Source organism: Lampetra fluviatilis, chromosome 11, assembly GCF_964198595.1.
Source record: "Lampetra fluviatilis chromosome 11, kcLamFluv1.1, whole genome shotgun sequence".
Classification (NCBI taxonomy): Eukaryota; Metazoa; Chordata; class Hyperoartia; order Petromyzontiformes; family Petromyzontidae; genus Lampetra; species Lampetra fluviatilis.
In genome coordinates, this window is record NC_136285.1 from 11,177,020 (window position 1) to 11,197,178 (window position 20,159).

At 44.0% G+C, this 20,159-nt stretch overlaps 1 protein-coding gene across 3 annotated transcripts in view; it reads right to left on the minus strand.

The window, feature by feature from the left end:
- Positions 1–2,318: 2,318 nt before the first annotated feature.
- Positions 2,319–20,159, minus strand: part of PRKAR2B (protein kinase cAMP-dependent type II regulatory subunit beta) — a 49,050-nt gene continuing 31,209 nt past the window's right edge. For all 3 annotated transcript variants that reach the window (XM_078860974.1, XM_078860973.1, XM_078860972.1), the window contains 7 exons: positions 19,893–19,999; positions 18,141–18,294; positions 16,437–16,538; positions 16,211–16,285; positions 15,848–15,913; positions 14,358–14,493; positions 2,319–6,442 (listed from right to left, as the gene is read on the minus strand). In XM_078860974.1, the coding sequence (XP_078717100.1) occupies positions 6,309–6,442; positions 14,358–14,493; positions 15,848–15,913; positions 16,211–16,285; positions 16,437–16,538; positions 18,141–18,294; positions 19,893–19,999 (774 nt within the window). In that variant the 3' untranslated portion in view covers positions 2,319–6,308. The remainder of the gene's footprint in view (positions 6,443–14,357; positions 14,494–15,847; positions 15,914–16,210; positions 16,286–16,436; positions 16,539–18,140; positions 18,295–19,892; positions 20,000–20,159) is intronic.

Consider the following 20,159-nt stretch of genomic DNA (forward strand, 5'->3'; position numbering starts at 1 on the left):
TCCCCACCCAGCCCCTCCCTGCACAACGGACGGACACAATAATCCCCTGTGGACTGGTGGAACCAGTGGGTTCCTACCAGTATAACTATTCCTGACACCAGGCACATGTTCAGAGGTGCGTCTAACTTTCCGGAGCGTCTGTTGCACTCGGGAGAACACGATGCTGTAATTAGTGTCCGGATCAAGTGCAACTTCATTGAAACCCAATGATGTGGGGGACGTGCGTTGCGCCCCCTTCAGGTGCGCTTCTGCGGCCCGTCTGGAACGCTCTTCCTTCCCACATTAGGAAGCCACTGGAGTTTTGCACTTTTAAATCATCATGTTTGAAAACTAATTTATTTAGAGCTGCTTTTTGTGTTCAGTTTGTTGTCCTTCCCCCGCAACCTCCGATTAGCGCGGGGTGGCTACGTACGGCGCGAAAGAAATCCAACATACACACGTGCTCATCGTCCCCACTTGCGTGACCCGAGCACACACGTCCTGGGACAAGCAATTGCAATTGTGCACGGCTCCGATACCCGTGCTATTGTATCTGCGTAGCACTGGGTTCATTGTGATTTCAGTGCTATTATTCGTTTAGCCCCTGCTGAACCATGCGTGTGGTGTGAGCAGCGGTAGTGTAGCGGAAAGCGCACTGCGCTACGAACTCGGCGACCGAGTTCGATTCCCAATTATCGTGACCCGGTCATGGGTCTCCCCTAGGTCCACTCGGCCTCAAATGAGTTACCCGGCGCGGTGTGTAGTAAACATCGCCACTGGGGAAACAAAGGCGTCCGGGCGTGGTTGCTGGCCACCCAACCCCCTCGTGTACCGTGCCGGCCTTCAAAGGTGCTCGCTAACAGCACTTGCCGCAGCACCTGTCAAGGCTATACCGGGGATCTTTGTCTTGTTGTTATTGTATTGATTAGCGCACTGCGCTACGAACCCGTGGCCGATGCCCGCTCATAGCTAAACACCAAAGGCAGCGAATATCTGAACCGGTGCTGGACCTCCCCTAGATCGACTCGGCCTTAAACGAGTACCTGGTGCTGAAGTGTAAACTCTACGGCAGTGAGCGAATACTGCGCGACGCGTTACAATTTGGAATTGTTATTGTGAAAGCGACGACTCAATATTTTACAAAGATGAGAGGCGTTTTCAGATTGGTGTGTGGCATGTAGAGGCTTTGAATTTAAATGTTTTCTCCGTATTTGTTCCCTTGATATTTTAGTGGGGTATCTATAACTCGATAATGTAATGCAGTTCATACTCCAATAGCGATTTATTCCAATACGGTTGAGGGATCACGTTACCTCTGTAATAGGTTCAAACACTTTTAAATTAGGTTCACTTTCACGACCACGGTTAGTGTAAATATATCGTCGTAAATGTCAACTCATGAGCTGCGTAATTACAAGTACTGCCCTCATCAATTTCACGTTGGGTGAGAGAGCAAAGACGTCCGTCTTAAAAATTCAGAGGAAGAATCACTTATTATTGTTGCATTTCATGAATTTCGTTCACACTATTATTGTTGCACGTTATTTGAAAGGCAGTTCAGATCTTCAGCCTATGACCAAATCACCCAGAATGCCCCCAATGTTGTCAGGACCTCATAAGCTAAAGAAGGTTATGCATTGACAGTGCTTGGATGGGTGACCACCATGCAAGGCAGGTTGTTATCGGTACCTGCTGGGACGATGTGGTCATCAGCAATGAGTGCAGCAAAATCCATAGTTGTCCTGTAATTCTATGTTCCTTCCTGCCTTCGCCAACTTATACTGAGAGGCGTGAAGTATGGTCAAATATCCCCCTTACACGATCTGCACGGTGAGAGGCCTTCATCATCCAGCAGTGCTTTGACAAGAGGGATGTTCAGTACATGTACTTTAAACACTGCGATATCGTGATGAACTGGACATGTTTGTGTTTAGTGTGCTGTCATCCGATAGTGTAGCGGTTAGCGCGCTGCGCTTTGAACCCGGCGACACGGGTTCGATTCCCGCTCACTGCCAACATCAGTGACAATTATCTGAACCGGTCCCGGGCATCCCCTAGGTCGACTCAGCCTCAAATGAGTATCTGGTGCGGTGTGTAAACATTGCCACTAGGGAGACAAAGGCGGTCGGGCGTGGTGCTGGCCCACCCACCCCCTCGTGTACCGTTCCGGCCTTCATAGGTGCTCGCTAACAGCACTTTCCCCTACAGTCTGTTAAGGCTATATAGGGGATCTTTGTCTTTGTCTTGTCATCCCCCCCACACCTCCAATTAGCACGATTGCCCACGTACGTTGCGAAATGAGTTCGACATACACACATCATGGAGCAATCGGCACACACTTTTGGGAAGATCGTTTTATTACAGCAGTGTTTTACGTACAGTAAATGGTTTATAATGTGTTGAGCCAGGGGGTTTGTTCCGTCACTCATTACATTCGGCAACTACGGCATATCAACGCGACGTCCCTCTGAAACGACGGCCTCGTTTAGGGTGAGCTATGTGGATGTAGACGCAGACAGAGGAGCCATAACGACTGGCTGCCGTGAAAAGTATTTTACAACAGAGATTCTTTAACACGACACATCCTGCAGGTCGACATCACGTGCAGCTGCTTTGCAGCTTGGACAGCACTTGCCGAGTGAAAACCACTGCACCGTTAGTGACACTTTTGCTTTAAGCTAGACAAGACAGCGGTGGCGTTACGTGTTGTTGGCAACGGCCCAGGAGCAGAGGTCGCAAACGGGTTTTGATTCCTTACCCGTACCCGGCCGCACCAGGGTCGCAAACGGGTACCCGTACCCGGCCGTACCCGTACCCTACCCGGCCGGGTACGGGTAGGGTATGGGTATCGGGTACCTGATTGACCTCTGGGATGAAGCCATGTTGCAGGCGCGGGTGGGTTGATTCTAGGAACTTGAATTGTGAGAAGAGACAAGACGTTGGGAAATGAGTGACAAACGGTTACTCACCAGTGACTCACGGCCTACCCGTACCCGGCCGCACCAGGGACGCAAACGGCTACCCGTACCCGGCCAGGTACGGGTAGCCGGGTATCGGGTAGGGTACGGGTATCGGGTACCCGGTTGCGACCTCTGCTCTGGAGTTATTAAATAGGGGGCCTCATGTCAAATTCCTCTCCCTCTTCGAAACCCAGTGCCTGGGCCACCCTCCTGCCCTTGTGCAGCTTTAACTGCCCGCACTCCACCTCGTAGCTCCTCCACTGCGAGGCAGGTAGTTGCTTGTCGGTCACGTTTCCACTCGACAGCGCACAATACGCTGATGTGACTGTGATTAACAAAAAAACATTTAAATTGGTAATTTCAAAAGGTACGCGAGGTGACCTACTGCTGTACTGCACACGTTTCTCTTGAGGTGTACGTAGTTTTATTGAAGCCTAGTCGGTTGATATGAATGGGTTCTAGCAGGACCCAGATCCAAACACGGACACAAAGTGAAAATTGCGACGACACTAGGTGAAATGCAGTCAATCTCAGCCAAGCCTTTTTCTCTGTTTGCACGTTAAATCCAAAACGTCCACGGCTGCAAGGTGTGAACTGTGGTTCAAGCCTCAGTGGAACACGTTATTAGATGTGTAAAACAGTGTATCTCACGGTGGGGGGGGGAGATGCCCAGAAAATGAACGCTATATTTTCCAGTTGGGCTATTGCACTGGGATTTCGCACTAGAATACTGTATACGCTACGGGTACAATCGATGTTTTAATTTGAATTTCAATTGTCTTCACCGTTCCCCGGGAATGGGTGTCTAGAAGCCACAGCTGTGGAATGTTTTTTCAACACAGCACTGTAATGTATTTGGATTAAAAACTGTTTTGCCATTGAAGAATGCGTGGATTGTAAGGATGGACAGAGATGCAATACTTTCTGCACGTTTGTCGATAGGCATGTAACAACGCATCAATTCATCGGTTAAAATTGAGTCTTCACATTTACAATTACCGTATTTATGATGTGTGCAACTTAAATCATAATGGGGCAGTTCGGCTCATGGAGTGCACATCATTAAAGTACATAGACAGGAAAAAATGGTGAAACCATACAAATGAGGCAGTAAAAGCAAGACAAATACTATTCAGTTATTCTTGTGACAAGTCACGGAATTAAGGTGGGGCTGGACAGGGAGCAAATCATTACATGCCTATGTGCAGTCATGCACATCTCCATTGATGGTTTGAGCCAGTGGTGGAAGTTCCACATTTCTATGCCACTGCACAGTCCATTCAATGACAAATGTATACTCAGACAAAATTCGTATACATCACAGTATTGTGTACATATGCATACACATGACTGTGCATGACGGTAATTTTAATATCCCTTTGGAAAATATAAATGATGATACTGTGTTTTGGTGATATGCTAATTCTTATGTCCTCATGCAGTTTAGCTGTCTTCTGATGCTACCTTTTAAGTACAATTCTCACGAAATTGTACAGCACTGGTCCATGTGGCAAGCCATTGACAACGTCGGTCATTGGATTCTTTCCCTATGGAGCGATGAAGGGGCGTATATACAAACATTATTTTTTTGAAGCAGTTCAGATTTCAGCATATTTAGCTGAACGTTGCATGTGACGCTGGAAGTGGCAAACCTAACGTAAATTTCGGCCCAAGGTTCAGAGGTCGCCGTAACATGGATTTGGATGATGAGTTCGAGAGCCAGAGACCACACACCATAGCAGTACCAGACACACGGCGACACCAGAGTACAGTACTTACACAGAAGGAAACACATTGTCAATGGATGATGACCCACATTTGGCAATGCGTAGCGAATTTCATATCTATCACTTCTAACATACTGCTTTAAAAAAGGACACAATAAACCATCATTGCAAACTGATTGTCCTAATGCTAATTTCATACAGTACAAAACCCAAGTCTAACTGGGGACATGTCAGGCAGTTTATGCATTTTAGATAATGCAAACGGATCATCTTGTGCTGTAACAATACATTTACTTAATTTTACCATTAACGTGTCATTTATGAATGGCGCGGCCAAATTTAGCATTGGGTGCATGTTCTGGTGTATAATTTCAGAACCAAACATGATCTCTTCATACGTGTCCACTTATAAAACAATGCAGTCCGTTTTAAAATAAACAAAACCCGATAATTTTGACGCAATTCCTATACTTGCACGTTGGCTACGAATACTGTGGAGCCTTTAGGTGGAAACTTGTCCACATTGTAAGTTCCAGGTTAAGGCGAGTGTGTTCACAATACAGCCTTCTTGCGCTTTGCCTTCTAGACGGTGATAGTTAACAACGATGAATCACAACACCACCGTCAAAATTTTGGAGCCTTGCTAACTGTGCTTTTATAAACAATTGGCACTTTAAATATATTGTTCGGAATTATTTTTGACGAAGTACATTTCACATATACCATTGCGTCAGTGTTAGCCGTTGTGTTGTGTGGCTCTCCGATGTGTTGTCGGGTTGTAACGTGTGCGAGTTCGGCATGATGTCCGACGTTTCGCACCACGTCCTGGAAACTTAATCAATTCAGTTCATGAAGAACTCTCAGCACTTGGAGGAAAACGTCGGACAGGCGGTAAGACCCAAACACAGAGAGCAGATTTCACACACGTTACCAATGGTGTGTGTGTATATTAGGCCTCACCATTTCAACAAGACGTTCCAACTTGAAAAGGTATCTACTGCAAATTAATTAAAATTTCTGTCTCCTGACCTCGCATAAGTGACATTTACAAGTCTGGTGGGAGTTTAAAACGTTAAATTCTGGTTGGATGATTCTTCAGTATAAAACAACTGACTCGACCGGCATGTGATGCGGTTCATGTTTATTAACCCACCGCAAAGTGAGACAAATACAAATTATAACACAAAACCAATCAACAGTGGAGCAGCGAAGTTCGCAGCACCGTTCATATAAAGTCACAGATTTTAAAAAAACACACACAACTTAGAACTTGGGCTTCGCTCCTTCACATTGCTTTAGGTGCTCGTCTAATCAAAGAACCCTCATTACGAGGTTTGATGATAACCCCTATGCAAAGCAGGACACTCAATAGCCATCGCCGCACACCCGCAAAGATACGTATGGCTGGTGCAGAAGCACAGACGTGTGATATTAACTTTGGAGTGTTCAATTTTATTCAGGATAGGTGAGGACACTCACATGTCCCTTCTCCCGTCCTTTTCCCACCTCCCAGCACCACTCTCACCCCCCCCCCTCCCCACCCAATACCAACCCGCAGGCCCCTTCATTCACCCACCATGGTAGGGCCAAGCCAGAGAAGAGGGAAGTTGAACACTGAGGAATGGCCTGAAGGTCGGACGTGTCACAGGTCAGGGTCGGTCAGGTCAACGCTCTCTCCAAACAAGGCCACCAGCTGCCCCTTGTAGTGCTCAATGTTCCGTTTCATGATGTCCATGCAGGGGCCCAACAGACGCTCAAAGGCCTGCACGTCCATCACTGCGCAAGAGAAGAGAAGGCACACACCCCGTCTCTGTCAAAGCGAACCTATATATGGTGCTCATGCGAATCTCCAGGCCACGTCGGAGGAGGAGGTGGTGGGGGGGAATGTTTACGGTTGTCGGTATCAACGTCATCGTTGTCGTAATTATCATTAATTCTCTATCTGCTGCCAGATGAAAGACTCCTGTTTAGGTGCCATTGCCTCTGATCTAATGCAGCTGCGGCGTGCCTCTCACTTACGGGTACGCTGATATATGATATATTCTGATTCGCAATCAGCTTGAGATTTGAAAACATTAAACAAACTGCCTGGGCACGTAAATGAAAAGAACAAACTAAAATGATGCAAACAGCGGCTACGTCACCTGTACAAGTAGAGGTGCATGTTTTGGCATGTTTTTCAAATCGAGGCTTTTTGGCCATTTAACGATGAAGTGGAACATATCCAGGCTCTTCAGTGGACGCTCTAAAGAGCCCCTTGCCAAAACTATACTATGAACATTTTTTTATTTTACCAGGTAAGGCCCACTGAGCTATATCGCTCTTTTTTTTTTTCTTGGTTCTTTCGGTAAAGTCACGTAGAAGGGAAGTAATAAAATAATAAAAATAAAACATAATAAAACAATTCTCACGACGTTTCGGCCACAACGCAAGCAGCCGTCCTCAGGCGAAGAATGAAACACCCCAAGCTTGGAGCGTATATTTAAGCTGGGTTAGAGGGGGGGGAGAGGTGGGAAGAAGAGCGCCTAAACAAAATAATTTGCATATCAAGAGGAATTCAGCATATGGAAAATGCGTAGGAGGTGGGCGGGGGGGGTTCCAAATCAATACTATGCCCGTGCATTATGCAGGATTAGCAGCATCAAAGGGGGGGGGGGGGAGGGGGGGAGCATTAACAAAGGAAAGGAATGTTAATAGTATGTAGCTGTAGTTACTAAACAACCACGTAAAAAACTACAGTATAAACTGCATGACAAACTAAAGTATAAACTACATAGCATCATCAGTAAAATTTACTATACTCTACAATAAGCTGAGTTACTAACAGTAAGTAATACATGAAAAATTCTACGTTGTAAAAAATTATATAATATGCTTCCATCTAAACTTTATTCTCTTACATCACACGCGTCTATACCGTACTATATACTTCCATAGGCAAAACCAACATTAAATTACATACTGTATTGCTATAAACCTTATACATTTTTAATATAACACTATGTATTATTCTACCCACCCTAATGTGTATCAAAATGGTTTATTACGTCCTTCCAGTGATTGCTAAGCCAGAATCCATCTTCTCGGTTAAAATTGTCTCTGTGTTTGTAAATGTGGATCGCCTCATGAACGAATCTCTCATGATAGCCAGATGGCTTGCAGAGAACCTCTGTCTTGGAGAAGTCAATGTCATGTGAGCCCACTGAGTTGTAACAGTGATCTGCCACGGCTGAGGTGTTTGTCCTACCGTGTTTCAGGTCAGCTTTATGTTCACGGATGCGGTCCGAGACATGTCGTTTGGTTTCCCCAATGTAACTGCTACCACAGAGGCAACTTAGTTTGTAGACACCAGGGTACTGTATGTCTGGAACCACATCTTTTACAGACGGTACCAGATCACGGATTTTATGTACTGTGTTGAATCGGACCTGGATCTTGTGTTTAATCAGGATTTTGGAGATCTTTTTTGTGACCCCAGCAATGTAGGGTAAGGTGATGGTCTTGAAAGGCTCCTCAACAGGATCCTTCTTGGTGGTTGGAGTGATGGCTTTGCGGATTGTGTAGTCGGAGTAACCATTAGCCTTAAGAGCTTGGCGTACGTGTTTGAGTTCACTGGAAATGTGTTCATGGTCGGAGATGCATTGGGCTCTATGATATAGAGTCTTGATGAGGGAATTCTTCTGGGATGGATGGTGGTGGGAATCCGGTTTTAGATAAGCATCCGTGTGGGTGGCTTTCCTGTAGACAGAGTGGCTCATTGAACCATCAGGTCTCCTTTTGATTAGGACATCCAAAAAGGGTAGCTTGCCATCATTTTCGACTTCCATGGTGAATCTGATGGCTGGGTGTATGGAATTGATATGGTCGAGAAATTGGTCTAGAGCAGGCCGGCCATGTGGCCAGATGACAAAAGTGTCGTCTACGTACCTCTTCCATAAGGTCGGGCGTAGAGTGGCAGTCTGGATGGCGTCCGTCTCAAATTTCTCCATGAAGATGTTGGCTACAACCGGAGATAAGGGGGAGCCCATTGGGGTGCCCTCAATTTGCTTGTAGAAGGTTCCATTCCAGGTGAAGTATGTATTGGTTAAGCAGTGTCTCACCAGGGGGGGTACCCCAGCATTCAGTCCTTGATGAACCAAGTCTTCAATGATTGCGATGGTGTCAGGCACAGGCACCTTGGTGAACAAGGAAACCACATCAAAACTGACAAGCAGGTCGTCTGGGGACAGGGCAATCCCCTTGATTGTTGATACCAGGTCAGTAGAGTTTAGTACTGCAGAGGTGGTTTTTCCAGTGAAAGGCCGTAGGATTTCGGACAAAAAACGATCCAGTTTGTAAGTGGGGGAGTTGATAGTAGAGACAATGGGACGAAGAGGTGTATCTTCTTTATGTATCTTTGGCAAGCCGTACAATCAAGACCATCACCTTACCCTACATTGCTGGGGTCACAAAAAAGATCTCCAAAATCCTGATTAAACACAAGATCCAGGTCCGATTCAACACAGTACATAAAATCCGTGATCTGGTACCGTCTGTAAAAGATGTGGTTCCAGACATACAGTACCCTGGTGTCTACAAACTAAGTTGCCTCTGTGGTAGCAGTTACATTGGGGAAACCAAACGACATGTCTCGGACCGCATCCGTGAACATAAAGCTGACCTGAAACACGGTAGGACAAACACCTCAGCCGTGGCAGATCACTGTTACAACTCAGTGGGCTCACATGACATTGACTTCTCCAAGACAGAGGTTCTCTGCAAGCCATCTGGCTATCATGAGAGATTCGTTCATGAGGCGATCCACATTTACAAACACAGAGACAATTTTAACCGAGAAGATGGATTCTGGCTTAGCAATCACTGGAAGGACGTAATAAACCATTTTGATACACATTAGGGTGGGTAGAATAATACATAGTGTTATATTAAAAATGTATAAGGTTTATAGCAATACAGTATGTAATTTAATGTTGGTTTTGCCTATGGAAGTATATAGTACGGTATAGACGCGTGTGATGTAAGAGAATAAAGTTTAGATGGAAGCATATTATATAATTTTTTACAACGTAGAATTTTTCATGTATTACTTACTGTTAGTAACTCAGCTTATTGTAGAGTATAGTAAATTTTACTGATGATGCTATGTAGTTTATACTTTAGTTTGTCATGCAGTTTATACTGTAGTTTTTTACGTGGTTGTTTAGTAACTACAGCTACATACTATTAACATTCCTTTCCTTTGTTAATGCTCCCCCCCCTCCCCCCCCCCCCTTTGATGCTGCTAATCCTGCATAATGCACGGGCATAGTATTGATTTGGAACCCCCCCCGCCCACCTCCTACGCATTTTCCATATGCTGAATTCCTCTTGATATGCAAATTATTTTGTTTAGGCGCTCTTCTTCCCACCTCTCCCCCCCCTCTAACCCAGCTTAAATATACGCTCCAAGCTTGGGGTGTTTCATTCTTCGCCTGAGGACGGCTGCTTGCGTTGTGGCCGAAACGTCGTGAGAATTGTTTTATTATGTTTTATTTTTATTATTTTATTACTTCCCTTCTACGTGACTTTACCGAAAGAACCAAGAAGATGAATCCCTGCAGTCACGAAAGCTTTAAATCGAAATATATCGCTCTTGTTCAGAAGCGACCTGGCCACAATTGATAACGCAACAAAGTGGCTTATCACGTGGAAATTCATAGCCACCAAATAGTCTGAACGCGTATTTCTAAATGTGGAGGGGAAAAACTGGAGAACCCGGAGAAAAATCGCGACCACGGCGAGAGAGAGACATGCAAACTCCAAATATACAGGCGTCATGGTTGGGATCGAACCCAAGACCTCCTGTATACCCAGCAACATAGTTGGAAGACAACACGATACAGTACAATTTAGATGTATATACTGCAGTGTCTAAATGAGACTGCATTGCAAGAATAAAAGATGCCTTTACCATTTCTGGCATAAATACAGGGTGTTCAGATGTTCAAACACCAAATAGTCACCTACTACAAGGAATCACGTCTGAGTTAACCAAAAAAACTTGTGGTAAAAAAAAATGCGAACAAGATATGCTTTGATAATTAGACATGCACTGTCCTTGAAACTGATTTGTCAGCACGAAAGACAGCCTCTTCGATGGCTTTGCCTCACCAGTGGGAGACCAAAGGCTGCCAAAAGGCAAACAGTACGAGGGCAATGCAAACACCAAAGTATGAATAGCTTGGGTGAAGCATTTATCACTATTATTATGGAACGGTCAAACACACTGATATCATCTTGGCTAGTTTTCTCCCTCCTTTGTTTGGAACTAAAATGTAGTAGGTGACTATATGATTTGAATGAGAATAGTTGTTAAATGTTTAAATTCAAACATGTGCCATGTGACTCCGATATACATTATAGATCAGAATTTTGGGAAATTGTAGTTCATACAATCGTCTAAATATGCCTGTGACCACCGCATCCTGGAATACACTGATCTTCTCAGATATTGGAGGCTAGGCAGGACTGAGTCCCTTACTCTTTGGTTCTTTCGGTAAAGTCACGTATAAAGATAAAATAATAAATTAAATAATAGCATACAACGTTTCGATTGCAACACAAGTAATCATCATCAGGTATAAATGAAATAGCAACAAAAAATCTAACCAGAAAACTATAGACAGACATATAAGCAGACAGATATCACCAAGATACATAGAGAGAGAGAGTAACACAGGCACAGAGAGGGAGATCGTCTCTGTGGCGTGGCCTTAAATAGACAGAGGGGGGGGGGGGGCGGAGAGAGGGAGGGGTTAGAGAAAAAATTAACATGTCAATGAGTGCGGCGACGCGTGGTCAATTACGCAAGCTTGAACATTATCTTTATACGTGACTTTACCGAAAGAATCAAAGAGTAATTCCTGCAGTCACGAAAGCTTCAAATTTAAGATAGGACTGAGCCCACCAAGGCTTTGCCAGGTGCTGGAGGTGTGTGGCTGCGAGATGGTGGTGCTGAGTGTTGTCCCCTGATGCGTGGTGGGTTTTTTTTTCTTGCCAGGTCCTCTGGTTTTCCTCCAAACATGCCAAATTGGTCGCTAATGACATTGGCAAGGACCATCCTAATAAAATAATCTTTAGATTCAACGTGCTTCCTGCGATACATAATTCGCATCACTATTATTGTTTATGTTAGTGTCCGAACATTAAAAATAATCGGCATTAAGGTAAATAACCCTTTCTGACAAAGCCTATTCTTTGTTTTCATAATTTTGATACTGGCAAAAAAGGTCCGATAGGTACATATTATTATAATAACGAGCTTGTGTGCTCGTCCAAGGACGGATGTATATTGCAGTAAATCTGAAATATTCAACAGAAAATTGTTCAGCTCATGATTATTAATGAGGGGGGGGGGGGGGGGGTTGCCCCATGTGGAGTGACGTCACCTGCTAACGGTTATTGGGGAGGGGTGCGGCATGTGGAGTGACGTCACCCGCTCGTGATTACTAATGAGGGGGAGGGGTGCGGCATGTGGAGTGCGCGACCTTCTTGTGCGTTCGTGTAAATTTCCACGCGGTCATGAATATTAATGAAGGGGGGGGGGGCTCTTTTGCAGTGACGTCACGCACGTCACTTTCTGTAAATAAACGTCATATTTGAAGCGACTTTGCGTAATACATTATTTAATTTAGCTCGACCTTCCTCTGCGTTAGTGTAAAATTCCACCCACTCATGAATATTAATGAGGGGGGTGGGCCTCATGTGGAGTGACGTCACGCGCGGGACAGACAGACATTTCTGGGTGATTATAGTAGGTAATTACATACCATTATGGATTACATACCATGTTCATATTTCAAGAGTCACCTCTTTGTAGTGGTATGCAACAATTTGTGCAAACATTGTAATGCAAACAGATGAGGCTTTGGAAGAATACGGTGACGCACATCTGGGTTATATATAGACTGTGAAGAATATTGCGGAGCACCTCTGTGGGGAATAACTATGAGGCCCACTGTATTGTACATTACTTAAATATTTCTCGGAAGAATTTGGGAAGGTTTCGCAGTGTGTCCGGCTGAATATGTAATTTTCACAAAATAGGTCGTCACGTCAATTTGCACGGTGTACAGATGTGATTATCCGGTGTTTTTTGTAGTGGTTAGGAAAGCCATTGTATTTATAGAATCATAATGGCAGGGGTTCAAGTGCTTGTGTCATGTGGTGTAATGGCACGATATTTGAAAGTGCAAGTTGATACTGTATATCTAAACATCTTAGGTGGTCAAATGTGGTTATAATTAAAAACCTCCAGGTTACAATATTCATGTAAGCCCTATTTGCAATTTCATTTGCACAAATGTGAACAAATTAGCTTAAATTCTTGCCCCAAAAAGCTGTACCTTTCCAGATCACAGATGGTAGTAAATCCCATGGCATAATTGTCAGGTCTGTCACTGTGCACTCTCTGTCAATGCCAAATTTTCACAACACATACCCAGCATTTTTTCAAATGCATCTCTATTCATTATTAATGTGCTATAAACACTGTGGTGGAGTAGTGGTCCAGCAGTTAGGACACTGCCACAGATAATTTATCAGGATCGAGCGATATCTTAACCAGTCCTGGGCATTTCTCTCACAAAACAACATTGACTAGAATGGTGAAATATTTCAAAATAACCCTCCCCCCATGGCCCTTCCGGATGTGCGGAGGCCTTCATCCAGCAGTGGATCGATAGAGGTCTGTAAACTATAATGTTTACAGAACTCTATAATAATGTTTTAATGATTTAAAAAAAAATATATATATAAATACTCTTCCTTTAACCTTGAACAAAAAGCAACGAATGCGTAAACTTGCCTATTTCTAAACGAAAACACACGCACATAAATCATGTTTTTTTTTGTGTGTGTTTAGTTTGTTGGCCTTCGCCCGTATCTCCGATGAGAGCACGGTTGGCTATGTATGGTGCGAAAGAAGTTCAACATACATACACGTTATGATAATCAACAGCAGAAACGGCACAACATAAATCCCAATTCTTGCCCATAGTGTGGTCGATGCTTCCGCTCAAAGGCTGGGCTTCTCATCCCACCGGAGCGCAATGAAATGATGCTGATAGCTGTTCTCCGCAGTCATCATCGTTCGCGATGGACAGTCGGAGAAGAAGAATAATGGATATTAGAAAACTAAAGTAAAACTATTTTTTTTTCAACCAGGTAAGGCCGACTGAGCTATATTGCTCTTTTTCAGAAGTCACCTGGCCACAAATGATAGCTCAACAATGTGACCTATCACGTAGAAATTTATAGCAGCAGCCAAATACTTTAAACACATGATGTCGATTCTAAATGTGGAGGAAAAAACCGGAGGACCCGGAGAAAAATCCACACGACCATGGGGATAAAGCTTTCGTGACTGCAGGGATTAAAATTATTGGTTTTTTCGGTAAAGGCACGTAGAAGGGAAACAATAAAATAATACAAATATAAAACAATAAAATTCTCACGAAGTTTCGACTGCAACACACCTGATGACGATTGCGTGTGTTGCAGTCGAAACGTCGTGAGACTTTTATGGTTTTATATTTTTACTATTTTATTGTTTCCCTTCTACGTGACTTTACCGAAAGAACCAAGAATACGACGAGGTAGTTAATGTCTCGCCCACCGCGCGGCGCCCTCAACAGCCAGCGACTGGACTCACCGGCGCATTTGACTTCCCCGACGGCGTAAGCCGATGCGGCGCGCGGCTTGTTGGTGACGAGCGCCAGCTCGCCGAAGTAGTGTCCGCGCGTGCACCGCGTGATCTCCACCTCCCGCGGGTCCATCTCCGCCACCGACTGCCGCGGGCGTTTCAGACGGAGGCACGCGGAGCAAATTGAAATCACGCATTCTTGTCATTATAACGCACGGCCTGGAGTTAAGTCGGCGATGTTTCTACTTTGATGCCGAGGTTGGCGAGTGAGCCAGTGGATGAGCGCAGGAGTGGCCTCGTGCTGAATGTCTGAATTGAAGCCGGTGAACGATCGAAGGGGGTATTGGCATCACTATATGCGGTCAGCGGTTTGAGATATCGTCTCACGTGGAGATTTATAGACTTACAAAGAGATCTATAGACTTACGCGAAGGCCGTTGACTTCTCAGGTGCTTCTTTTGTATGGCATAGAGTTGATTAAGGATTATTTATGTTATTGTCAAGGTTGGCGAGTGAGCCAGTGGACGGCTTGTGGTGAATGATTGAAGCCGGCAGTAGCTTTACTCTTGTGGTCCATGATTTTAAATTGGAGACCACAGTCACCAATCCATTGGTGAAGGAATCATCTGCATTTGCTGTGAAATGTTCTGATGTGCAAAATTCGTTTTTACGCAATATTGTGTCTTGCAGTGACAGGCTTATATTGTTTAGAAAGGCCTTTTCCAATAACATCAGGTAAACCAGCAGTATTTGTTTAATACGCTCTGCTCATGGGTTTCCAAGAAAATCGAACTTGTGCTAAAACAAATTCTGCTGATTAACATAGGGCTAGAAGGACAAGAGGCTGGTATAATGAAAACATTTCATAATTAGAGATATGGAAATGAAGCCAATATTTTATAAGTTAACATATTAAACGTTCCTTCAATGCCTACAGGAGAGTAATTGGCAACGAGTTTTTGACAATCAATGAGGAAATACACATTCACCCAGGCAGGCGAGTGGATGCCAGAAACCAGATGCGACTTTTGTCTAAAAGCAGAGGAATGCTACACAGATTGAGATTCCCCAGTGAATGTGTCGTGCTACCCGGTCAAAACAAATATCAGCTGTGCTCAACATGTTTTGCATTATAATGACAATATTAGCAATTATTGTACTCTATAATTAAAGTATCGGTGTGAGAATGAGTTTAAAAAAAACTGTCCCGTCTGGAACTGCAAACATACATAAAAAAAATCACGTCATATTCAGGAACAACTTTATAAGAGACACCACAGAGCTACTCTTCGTGCTGCGAGGCATAGGTTTGTGGTTAGGTCCACGCCAAATTGATGATCTCAGACACAAGCTGTCCTCCTGTGCCCATCAACATATCCTAAATATGACCATATTGAAATAGAATACAAGTCCAGTGAATTGTATTTCCGTCACATCCTAGCGGTGTGCTGCAACGTGCTAAATCAGGCACGCGTTTGACGCGCGAGTGTTGTTCTTACCTTCCTCCGCATCGCAATTCTCACTTCCCCGGACTCAACGAGGTAAAAACAGTCAGCTTTTTCTCCCTGGCGGCAAAGATGAAAGCTAAAATTGGTTTTGCGAAACAATTAAAAAGAAGTACAGAAACCTAACACTTTGGCAGCGGGGTTAAAAGGTTAAAGGAACGGACATGCAAAGCAACCGATAAATAAAGGTCATAAAAGTTCAGTGTTTTGCCAGCTCGTGGAAATGTTTACAGGACAATTTAAAAGTGCGGCGGCTCCTTTTTTAGTCGTGAATTGCGCGCAAGCCGACATTTTCAATGCGGCCTGCATATATTTTTTCACGAAATACGGTTTCACGAGATTTCTGCGACGGGTCACCTGAGCAATGATCCGCTCGGAATCTTGAAAGCTTTTCGACGCGATCACGTCGACGACCTTTAACCTCTCAGAAAACTGTTGGCGAGAAAGACGCAACGAGGTGTTGTTGTGTGTGCGTCTTGGCTCGTATTGTATAGTTGTTACTTTGCTAATGTATGTACGTGTGTATTGAATGTGCAGTCGTAAAAGGTGAGTGCTGGTGATTTCATTTTACTAATGTACTCACATCAAGAGACTTTAGTAGAGGTACTGTTTCAATGAAGCATTCGTACATTTTTCGTTTCTTTGCTGCATTTTTTACGATGATCCGTCTGAAGGTAAGGCGATCCTGGCCACAGAACGAACAGCAAATAATACAGACGTTACTTTAACTTGAATTTGTTTTTATTATTATTTGTAAATTTCCACAATTGTTTATCCGATTGTTCCATTTGGTTCTTTCACAGAGCAGTGCAACCCTCAGTGTGAGAGAACGGCACACGGAATTGGATGTCAGAGAACTACTTTTGAGATGCCTTCAAGTGACCTCTTCTCCACACTTGGAGGAACTGCACCTGTCTGTCCACCCTGCTACAGATTAATGTTCGTCTCAAATCAAAATAAACATGAGTAATTCTAAGACTTGAGATTTAGCCAAATTAAGTGGAAAAAAAACGAAGCTTAATATGATGGGGCTCTTTCTGCGCAGTCAGTTAGTGACCAGGCTAAGACCCCTGAACTCACTAAACTTCTGGCTGTCGCCTGATGAGGCTGGTTGTAATTACCGGTTAAACGTCATTCGAATTGTAACTGTTGTGGGTTTACTCTCAAACACACCGGTGTGCTGGACTAGTAACTAATTGGCATGTTTTGTTAACGTGACAAATGTTACTAATTTGCTGTGTCTGGCGGTGGTGGTGTTTAACGACACATTTATATTTACGCGATCTAATAAAAAAAAACACTCTATTCTGGATAAACTTGAAGACCGTGATTAATCAAAGGCAGCTGTGTGGCTTTGAACCCAGGGGTCTCAGTGGTGCCAGCTCAGCCCTTCGACCTCTGAGCCACCCAGCCACCTCTGGATTTATTAACTTTCAATGACCTTGTTTAGGCATGATTTTCTTCTCTCCTGAATTCTGTCATTAAAACACCCACAACGTGGCTGGGCGAACTGACACAGTGTGCGCAGTTGCATTGTTATGAAGTCATAAAGCTTACGTTAACATTTCTTGTTTACAATTAACCTAACAAATCGTTCCACTCGTTATGGAAAATAATCAAACCTTTCAGTAAAAACAACAACAAGTCAATATTTGTTTAGTTTACTTTGCATGGTGATTTGGACCTAGGTACTAATTTGTGTGCATTTCAGAACCTTTTTTTCAATGCTGTTTACCGTTTACAATGTTTAATTCTCAATGTTATAGCGAAGCACACAAAACCCTCTTTTATGATGTTTGCTGTTCACATGGTTAGCTATGCATGTGTAACTGTCGCACGAGAGCCGCTTCGCCATTAAAATATATTCGTTGTTTACCCAGGCAGGCATTGGCATTTTTTTTTTACTTTTTCTTTCAATAGGGTTCTTACCAAATAAAAAAAATATCATATTGGTGACCGAGCTAAGACCAGCAACTCGATGCAGAAGAGAACCTGGTTTAATCACAGGTGGCTGACCTAATCTCAGAGTGAGTGACTCTGACATGGGCAATTGCCCTCTACCCCCTCCTCCCAAATAAATGATCCAGCCACCTCATCTATTATGCACGTCTCTATATAATTAATTTACAGCGCTAACCGCCGCACCACCACTCCACCCCCACCGCACGCCTCGTGTATATCTTTAATTATTTATCGTCTTGCTCAAACCTATCAATAATAAAGAGGCCCGCCGTCCGTGGCCTGCGTGCCCCCTCCCCCGACGGTCCGTTTTTTTTAACATACACACCAGTCCCCAGAGGGCCCCCTCGGACGTGGCAATGATGGTGGCGGCTCTGGACGTGTTGTACATGAGGGCGAGCTCGCCGAAGCTCCCCCGGTTGTTGTAGGCGCCCACGCAGCGCGAGACGTCGTTCATCGTCACGTAGATGTCGTACATCCCCCTGCCGAACGGAAGGAAAATCACGCTTCGGGGGGGAGAGTGGGGAGTCGTGTCGTGCGTGCACGGTGTTGGGGGGGGTGAAGGTTCGGCGTTGACGGATCCTAAGATCCACGGTTTGCATAAACGACTCCAGTCATGCCTCGCGGACACTCGCAAATGGACGCAGACGGCAGGATACATTTTAGATTTGAAGCTTTCGTGACTGCAAGGATTCATATTCTTAGGTTTTTTCGGTAAAGTCACGTAGGTAAAAATTTTAAATTAATAAAAGTAAAATAAAAATAAAATAAAAATTACGACGTTTCGGAGGCAACACAAGCTTCCGTCTTCAGGTGGAACCGTCACAGCACGATCGCTGTATCAAGTGAGAGAAATTCTAAGAAAACAGTATTTGTATATATACTGGTTGAGGGTGGGAGGAGCCAAGGTAGGCCCTGAATATTATTTTTGTGAGGTTTGGTGTGGCTGAAGCACGCTGTTAGGAATGAGCCTGAATCGGATACATTTTGCCGCTGCTTTCAAGTGACTCCTCTTGTATGTAGGTATGTATGTTGAACTTCTTTCGCACCGTACGTAGCCAACCGCGCGAATCGGAGGTACATGGCTGAAGGACAACAAAATAAACTAAAAGAGCAGTTTGAAGGAAATTAGTTTTCAATCTAGAGTTGAAAGTGTTTCCTAATATCGGCAGAGGATTGAATACAGCAATAGGAAGGATTTGCTGCGATGTCTGTGTCACTCTACTCTTACGTTCGCAAAGGCTCGGATAATGTAGAGGTGAAACAACTATTTCAAGTTCTTGGTTCTTTCGGTAAAGTCACGTAGAATGGAAATAATAAAATAATAATAATAAAACATAAAATAATTCTCACGACGTTTCGGCCACAGCGCAACCAGCCGTCCTCAGGTGAAGAACAGGTCTGTCGAGAAGACAGCGTCTTCTTCTTTATTTTTATTATTTTCTTATTTCCATTCTACGTGACTTTACCAAAAGAACCAAGAAGATGAATCCCTGCAGTCACGGAAGCTTTAAATCGAAACTATTTAAAGTATTGGTTAATATTGATTCCTATGCTCAAGACACATGCATTCAATTGCATGTGTTAGAATCACTGTTTTTTCTATTTATATATGTTGTATGTCACAGGTTCATGTGGCCTCTGCAGCCAGTTGTGGCTACTATAATCTCTACACTTAAAAAATTAAAACAAATTTCGTGATTCTGAATTGTGACAGTTCATCAAATTGCAGGGCAGTTGACTCAAAATAGAAATATATTTTTGCAAATAAAGGAAGGTCCTTATGCAAGATGGCAACATTTGTTTAAATTTTCTTAACAGTGCGGTTACATTCTGCTTTTTACAAGTTTTGGACAGCTCTTTCATCAATTTGTCCAGTTATTCACTTGCAGGGCAAGTCTCTTGTAGCAACACACATTTATTGGACTCTCTCTTTGTATGTATGTTGAACTTTTGCGGCAGCTATTGCGACCCCCCCGCCCCCCCCCCCCCCGTTCACGCACAAACACAGCTAATGTATCAACTCTTTCAACCGCAGTTGGAAAGTGCTCAAATGTTCATCGCTACCATCCTGCTGCACCTCTCAATGACGTAGAAGTTGTCTCCATCAGCTCCCTGGTCAATGACGTGCTCCCCAGTCTCCACCGTCTTTTCAAACATCGCGTCCAGAACCTGTGACATCTGCTCCTGAAGTAGATGGGGGGGGGGAGGGACATATTAGTATTTTTGGCGCTACGGTGGCGAGATGTTAACTCCCTCGACAGGTATGCAGGAGTTCGTGGGTTTGATCCTGACGCCTGGATATTTGAAGTGTGCATGTTCTCCCTGTGGTCGCGTGGATTTTTCT